Source organism: Octopus bimaculoides, chromosome 25 (assembly GCF_046866305.1).
Source record: "Octopus bimaculoides isolate indiv1 chromosome 25, ASM4686630v1, whole genome shotgun sequence".
NCBI classification, from domain to species: Eukaryota; Metazoa; Mollusca; class Cephalopoda; order Octopoda; family Octopodidae; genus Octopus; species Octopus bimaculoides.
In genome coordinates, this window is record NC_142952.1 from 9,840,136 (window position 1) to 9,849,446 (window position 9,311).

The following is a 9,311-nucleotide window of genomic DNA, read 5'->3' on the forward strand; positions in this document are numbered from 1 at the left end:
AATAATAATAATAATAATAATAATATTAATATTAATTTCAAATTTTGGTACAAGGCCGGCAATTCTGTGAGTGGAGGTAAGTCAATTACATTGAACCCAGTGCTCAGCTGGTACTTATTTTATCGACCCCAGTGTTCAGCTGGTACTTATTTTATTAACGCCAGTGCTCAACTGGTACTTATTTTATTAACCCCAGTGTTCAACTGGTACTTATTTTATTAACCCCAGTGTTCAGCTGGTACTTATTTTATTAACCCCAGTATTCTGCCGGTACTTATTTTATTGACCCAGTATTCTGTCGGTACTTATTTTATTAACCCCAGTGTTCAACTGGTACTTATTTTATTAGCCCCAGTGTTCAGCTGGTACTTATTTTATTAACCCCAGTGTTCAACTGGTACTTATTTTATTAACCCCAGTGTTCAACTGGTACTTATTTTATTAACCCCAGTGTTCAACTGGTACTTATTTTATTAACCCCAGTGTTCAACTGGTACTTATTTTATTAACCCCAGTGTTCAACTGGTACTTATTTTATTAACCCCAGTGTTCAACTGGTACTTATTTTATTAACCCCAGTGTTCAACTGGTACTTATTTAATTGATCCGAAAATGAATGAAAGACAAAGTTAAACGCTGCAGAATTTGAACTCAGCACATAGAGACATATGAAATACTACTAAGTATTTTGCCTGGTATGCTAACAATTCTGCCTGCTTGCCACCTTAATAATAATAATAATAATAATAATAATAATAATAATAATAATAATAATAATAATAATAATATTGATAATTCTTTTCTACTAAAGGCACAAGGCCTGAAATTTGGTGGGCAAGGGACTGGTCAGTTACATTGACCCCAGTGTTTCACTGGCACTTAATTCATCGACCTCGAAAGGATGAAATGCAAAGTCGACCATGGTGGAATTTGAACTCAGAATGTAAGGATGGATGAAATGCCACTAAGTGTTTCACCTGGCATGCTAATGATTCTGCTGGTTTGCTACCTTAAGCAATAATAATAACAATAATAATAATAATAATAATGTTAATAATTCTTTAATTTTGGCACAAGGCCAGTAATTTTTAAGGAAGGGAATATGTCAGTTTACTTTATTTCATTATAAATGAAAGGCTGAAAGGCAAAACTGACCTCAGCAATCTTTGAACACAGAACGTGAAGAGCCAAAACAAATGCCACTAAACATTTTGACCGGCGTGCGAATTATTTTTTTGACACACTCTGTTATTAATAATTAGAACAATAAAAATTTATTGGCCATAGGAGCTCATTGCATTCAATACAAAATTTATTTAAAAATTGCTGTAAAGTAGTCTTTTGCCACTGTTGTGTGTGTTTTTTGATGACAGTTGTCACTCTGACAGATGTTGTTATATTCCAAAGTCATCGATAAGAATGGTTCTATCTGACACTGTATGCCCCATCAGTCATACAGTGTTATTATTCTCAAAAGGTTTGATCCTTATAATGCCCACTCAGCATCACAATATAATTACTGTATCAGCACAGACACGACTATCAACACAGTCTAAACATACTCTTGACCTCTTGACTTTCTTTCTGTCAACTGGCTACTGGTCTATTTATAATGGCTGGCTACTATCACTTTTTACCAGGAGGGGTGTACAGTTTCACTATACAACAAAAATATGGCAGGATGTGAATGCATACATGTGTGTATGTATATATGCATGCATAGATACAATTACAACCAAATCCTTTTATTTCATTGATTTACAATAGTTACCTCAACAATCAATCTCGTGATCATTACTACATTATTATGCCAGGCCTGGTGCTATAAAAAGAAAACTGCAACACATATCAATTTGACATTTAATTTCCTTCAAAGCAGTCTCCTTCTGAAACCACACACTTTATCCAGCATTGTCTCCATCGATGGAAATCCTTTTTTAGGATAACAAGCAGCTGCCTCATCCCATGGATTGGCAACTGGATGAGGCAGCCAATCTTGGATTTTCTTGATGTTTTGAAATTTTGTTCCTTTCTAGTGGGATTTGATTTTTGGAAAAGGAACAAGATCTGGAGAATATGGTGGTTGTCGGACCTGGAGAATGCTGTGCTTGGCCAAAACCTGCTGTACAAGCTGTGCTGAATGGGCTGGTGTGATGTTATGGTGGAGTTGCCACTCACTGGATGCATTCATTTCTGTCCTTTTCTGATGAACAGCAGCCTGCAAACACTACATGTCATAGTAGTACTCCTTGTTTACTGCCTGACCAGGTGGAGTATATTTATCATGAACAATGCCTTTGTAATTGAAGAAGACCATTATCAGTATCTTCTTACTGCTTCAACCCATTCCTGCTTTCTCCAGTCTCAGAGAGTTTGGGATCTTCCACTGTGAAGACTGAGTCTTAGGTTTGGGGTCATAGCCATAGGCCCATGATTCATCACCTGTTATGACCGTTTTCAAAAAAGTTTTCATCTTCTTCCACACAATCGAGGAGATCCTGTGTAGCTGAAACCCAGTCTTATTCTTGGTCAACCGAAAGCAGTTTTGTCACAAACTTGGCAGACGCACATTGCATACCCAAATCTACAGTGCAAATGAACTGAACTGAACCATAACTGATGTTCACATTCTCTGACAATTCATGCATGGTGACTTGATGGTCTTTTTGAACGGCTGCATGCATATCTACAGTGTTTCCATCAGTTCTGCTGGTTTTATATATATATAAAACCAGCAGGTTTTATATATAAGGTACTGCCCCAGCATGGCCACAGTCAAATGACTGAAACAAGTAAAAGACCGACGACAAAAGATATATATGTGTGTGTGTGTGTGTGTGTGTGTGTGTATACACACAAACACACACACACACACTGTGTAATATATTATATAAAGAATATATCCAATGTTTATTTTAATGTCAGGTTAATGGTATATTTAAACTCCTAAATGACTCTGTTAGAGAGAGTAGAAGCCATGTTGGTGTCATTATCAACAGAATTGAAGCTACTCACAGCAGAAACTCTTGGTAAGTCTCATGCATGCTATTGTTTCATTTTTTATTGTTGTTTGCACTTGTTTATATTGTTGAACTTATTTTTGTTGTATTTTTCAAAACATTTTCCCCACTCTATTATTATTGATTGTGCTCAGCTCCAGATCGGCTCTGATCCAGTAGACATACAGAGTAAGCTTTAAAGTAGTTTCCATTGTGTTTGAATAAATAAATATAGGACATGCATAGGCTTGAAAAAATTAAAGCTAGTATGCTTCTCTGGAAGTGCAATGTCAGTGTGCCTGTACGACAAAGTGTAAGCATCTTGAGGGAAAAGTTGGGCATAAAAGTCTTCATTATGTGGTGTGCAAGAGAGACGACTGTACTGGTATGGTCATGTGATGTGTATGGACAAGGAAAGCACAGCTGTGTAAAGAAGTGCCGATCTCTGATTGTGGAGAGGTGGACCCAGGAAGACATGAGACAAGGTAGTGAAGTATGATCTTTGAACTTTGGGTCTCACAGAGGTAATGACTAGTGACTTAGACCTTTGGTGATACGCTGTGCTTCAGAAGACCCGTCCAAGCCAAGTTAAATCATAGTTGTCACCTAACTGGTACCCATGCCAGTGGCATGTAAAAAGCACCTTTTGAGCATTAGGTCTCACAGAGACAAGGTAGTCGATGCCGGCAGCATCATAATGATGGGTGAAGTAAACCGGATCTGAAAATGAAAAACAAGTGTTTACTTACACACTGAATATTCTACCAGAAACCTTTAAGAAAAATAACAATTTTTCAAATTTTTTTTGTCATGCTAAATTTAGATACAACAAACTAAATGTAAATAGTCCTTGGCATTAAGTTATGTTATTGCGTAAAAAAGATTTTCTTCTTAAGTTATATGATATTCTTTATATTCTACTGTTGTTTTACTGCCATTTATTTATGAGTATTATAAATTTTAAGGGTCAAATATTTTTCTGGGAACAAATTACAATTTGTAACTATGAGAAATTATTGCTCTGCTTTACAAGTTTTCATTTTATGAGTTGTCTCTGTCAACCTTACAAAATGACAGAGGACCAAAATATGCAGTGTATTGATATACTTGAGAAAACTCACCTGTCACAACAGAATTGAGATCTTAAAACCAAGATGCCACATAAAAAGCACTGGTGCTGATGCCACTTAAAGCAGTGATGGTGCCACATAAAATGCACCCAGGACACTCTGTGGAGTGGTTGGTATTAGTCTTCGCTAAGGTGGAAGTAATAATAATAACAACAACAACAACATAACAATATCAAGTGCCAATAGTAGGCTTAGCACTATGATTCATCAATACACCTCAGTAATAATTTCAACATGTAACAAAGGGTGCACCAGATACATAAGGGGAATTGGAAGTGGGGAGAGGGAGAAGGGAAGGTGCTAATATTAAGGTATGAGCTACTGCTGTGATGATGGTTAGAGCCCATCCCTATTTAATAAGCACAGTAAGGATTGCATTTATTGTGTAACATCATTTGTTACCAAATACTGAAACATATGTAACATACAAAATAAAAACATACCATTTCAAGCCCATGTTCTTTTCTTCTACTTATATACACATATATATTTATTTACTTAATATACATATATATTTATTTATTTACTTAATATATATATTTCCTTCTTGTTTTCTTTATAGCCTAAATATAAACAGCTTATCATCTGCTACTCAGTTTACTATACACCACTATGTCGGCAAAGTTACATACGATGCTTCAACATTTATTGCCAGAAACAAGAACACCATTTCAGATGACGTGGTCTGGATATTCTCTCAGGAAAACTGTGTATTTGGTTTTGGAACACATTTGTTCTACCAAGAAATTGGAGATGGTTAGTATTACTTTATTGTTATCATCATCATCATCATCATCATCATCATTATTGTTGTTATTATCACTAGCAGAAAGATTGCTCACCGGGTGCTTTTCTGCTAGTCACTAAATGACATTTGACTCGCCCATTTGTGCCATCTATTGATATGTTGTGTCTAGTTTTCTTTTGTATCTTTTCTTCACCTCACTCACTAAATAACTACAGAAGTGTGCCCTCACCTCACCCCTCTGATTTATTTCCTCACAACTTTCAGAAAAAGGAGTATTTTTTTTTGTCTTGAAATTTTCTATGGATATCTTTTACATTAGAATTTAATGTACAAAAGAAAAAAGGCTCAGAAGAAGAAGCTTATATTTCATGCATCTGAGCATTGTTTTCCAATTCATTTTAGTGATGTAGATTATAATCATGTGGAAAAATAAATAATTCCACTGCCTCCATAACAGTGACTCTCACGTGTATCACATGACATCAGGTCAAGGAGACACAAATATACACACACACTTACATACGTAATGTATATATGTATTCATATATATATATATTTGTGTGTGTGTATGGATATATATATATATATATATATATATATATATATATACATCTTAGATTTGCAGAAAAACTTGTGGTGGGTAGTTTAGCTTAATCGGTCTAAGAGCACCGCAACGCGTAATTACGGAGGTGTGAGTTCGAGTCTCATAGCTGGCCGCCTACACTTTTTTCTGCAAAATAAGGGTAGTTTATCCTGTTCAGGCTATATTATTAGCATTATCCTGTGTTTAAAAATTTGAAATCTTTAACTTTCTAAGACATCTCAACGGTTCTAAAAGCAAACTTCGTTTGTTTGTTTATGTTTATCGTAATTTGAATTTAATATATATATATAGGCGCAAGAGTGGCTGTGTGGTAAGTAGCTTGCTTACCAACCACATGGTTCCGGGTTCAGTCCCACTGCGTGGCACTTTGGGAAAATGTCTTCTACTATAGCCTTGGGCCGACCAAAGCCTTGTGAGTGGATTTGGTAGATGGAAACTGAAAGAAGCCCGTCGTGTATATGTATATATATATATGTATATATGTATGTGTGTGTGTGTTTGTGTGTCTGTGTTTGTCCCCCCCAACATCGCTTGACAACCGATGGTGGTGTGTTTACGTCCCCGTAACTTAGCAGTTCGGCAAAAAGAGACCGATAGAATAAGTAGTAGGCTTACAAAGAATAAGTCCTGGGGTCGATTTTCCTTGGCTAAAAAGGCGGTGCTCCAGCATGGCCACAGTCAAATGATTGAAACAAGTAAAAGAGATTAAAAGAGAGTATATATATTTGTGTGTGTGTGTGTGTGTGTTTGTATGGATATATATATATATATATATATATATATATATATATATATATATATATAATAGTAAGAATATTTTAATAACACCTAGATGAAGGTGCTTCTTTTTCCACCCACCAAAATGAGTGGAGTTTTGGCCAGAAGGAATGGATGTCATCATCAGAGAGTATCCAATGGTCATGAGGCATTTCAACCCTGAACTGTGACATCCTCCCATCGGTGGCGTCCAGCTTAAAATCCTCTTTCTTGCTCCATAACCAACAAGAGGCCATTTCAGGTACCTCTCTCATCCTCTACACAGCCCCCCCCCCTTCACACCTGTCCTCTCATCCCAATGGCTTTCAGTGTCGTCCATACCTTTAATTATTATTATTTGAATTTTCTAACTTCTTTAATGGTAATCATAATCATCATCGTCATCATCTGACCGTCTGATGATGACAAGCAAGCTAATATTTCAAAGTCAGTATCAAGCTTTGCTTTGTAAAAGTTTAGTAACACTCACACATACTTAGATAAGTTTCAGCCAGAATTGGCACAGGCCATGGCTAACTAATGATGTTTAATATTACAGTCATTCTTTGGGCACCATAGACCATTTGAGTAGAAAGTTATTGTTTGCAGAGATATATCCAGGTGTTGGTGGTTTGTCTGGAATTTGTTGGAGAAACTGTTTGAATGTTACAAACAGTTTTCTTTTCTTATGTATCTTGGCATGATGTAAAAGAGAGCAGGGTCCATTGAAGTGAAATAATTCTGTTTTAGCGTGATACAAGCGTGATTTTTCTGAATGACAGTTGACATGGGGACCAAGACTGGGGGAAATTTTAAAGCTGATGAAAGAAACAAACGAAGGAAACAGGAAAAAAATTTTTAAATCATTGTTTTTGCAATGTAATTTTGAAGTATTTGTGAATAGAGGAAGTCTGTACTTTAACAACACCAATCTGGAATTTCACCACTTCTTCCCTGCCACACATACTTAAATTATAAAGTAGATCTCTTAAGCATATTAACAATTACTTATTCCTCAAAGAAGATATTTTTATTTTGCTTCTTTTTCATTTCATTTTTTGTTCTTCCTAATTTGATTTCTACAGGTATTATCAAATATCTCTCAACTAGAATTCAAATTTATTAACCTGATAAATATACAAACATACCAAGTTAGTGGTCGCAGTGTTGGCACTTCCAATTGCATGATTGTGGTTTCAATTCCTGGACTGTGGGACACATTGTGTTTTTTAACAAAACACTTCATTTCACATTGCTCCAGTCCACTCACCTGTAAATGAATAGCAGTGTGATGGACTGGTACCCTGTTCAGGGGCTTACCTAGCCAGTTGGGCTGCAGCATTCAAAAGCTAAATCAATGCAAGGAAGCCCATTGTGATAAGTGATGTATACCAACATGCGATAATCTTGATGATACAGTGATATATATATATATATATATATATATATATATATATATATATATATATATATAGAGAGAGAGAGAGAGAGAGAGAGAGAGAGAGAGAGAGAGAGAGAGAGAGATACTCTCTTTTAAACTGTATTAAGTACATTAGGGAACTCTGTTTCTCCTTGACCATTTCATTAAAATCATCAAATGCATGTGTGCATGTATATCATCATCATCATCATCACCATTATCCTCCTCCTCCTCCTCATTATTATTATCGTTTTAATGTTCATATTTCCATACTTGTGTGGGTCAGATGGAATTCAATGGGCAGCATTTCCACACCTGAATGCACATCCTGCTGCCAACCCTCGCCTACCCATACTTAGACACAAAATATCTCTTGAACTATGTTCTAACAGTCAAGAAGCTATTAACTGGTTCAATAGCATTCAAAATTAGGATAAATATGGCTGGCACTCTCATCTTAATTAAATAATGATTTTAAAACACCAATGATCCACCTCTCACTGCTAATTACTTCATTTCTTATCATCTCTATATATATCAAACCACACTGACCACCTGGTTAGGTAATTTAAAAGGTAAAAACCATGGTTTAATATATATAGAGATGATAAGAAATGGAGCAATTAACAGTGAGAGGTGGATCATTGGTGTTTTAAAGTCGTTATTTAATTAAGATGAGAGTTTGCAGCTGTTTCTGTATATCAAGCTGGGGGTAAATTTGCATTTACCTCGTTACAAATCGATGGACATCTTCAGAACGGTTATATGGCAAAAGATAAATAGAAGTGAAATAGCAAAGAAAATATATGGAAAGGAAAGGAGAAAGGAAAAATGTTTGTTAATTCAACAGACTTACATTTTAGTGACTTCCATAATTTATTGAAAGGATAGAAGATGCATATATTTATATACATACATATATATATGTATATATATATATATATATATATATATATATATATATATATATGTATATATATATATATATATGTGTATATATGTGTGTGTGTGTGTGTGTGTGTGTGTGTGTGTGTACATACATACGGATATATACATGCTTATATATATATATATATATATATATATATATACATACACACACACTCACACATATACATGTATATATATGCATATATATATTTACATATATATATATATATATATATATGTATACATACATATATACATACATACGTACATACATATATATATATATATATGGGAGAATATACAAAAAATAACAACAGACGAGGACAGGTGGTGTAAATAACAAAAGTATATATTAGTATGACGCTCGGGAATACGGAAAGTCTTTGACATATATATATATATAAGTCTTTGACATATATATATATATATGTATACATACATACATACATACATATATATATATATATATATATATATATATATATATATATATATATATATATATGATAATAATAATAATAAATGGAGCAAAACGCATGTTTGCTACCTCTGGTAACTATTAACGTATTTAAATTATCGAAAGTTTAAATAACTGAGATAATATTAATATATACATAAACTAATATATATATATATATATATATATATTTATATATATATATATATATTTATATATATATATATATATATATATATATATATATATATATATATATATATATAT

At 34.1% G+C, this 9,311-nt stretch overlaps 1 protein-coding gene across 4 annotated transcripts in view; it reads left to right on the forward strand.

The window, feature by feature from the left end:
- The window catches only part of LOC106881740 (unconventional myosin heavy chain 6), a 261,243-nt gene that overhangs the window by 228,520 nt on the left and 23,412 nt on the right, over positions 1–9,311 (forward strand). For all 4 annotated transcript variants that reach the window (XM_089341738.1, XM_089341740.1, XM_089341739.1 and 1 more), the window contains 2 exons: positions 2,926–3,029; positions 4,692–4,885. In XM_089341738.1, the coding sequence (XP_089197864.1) occupies positions 2,926–3,029; positions 4,692–4,885 (298 nt within the window). The remainder of the gene's footprint in view (positions 1–2,925; positions 3,030–4,691; positions 4,886–9,311) is intronic.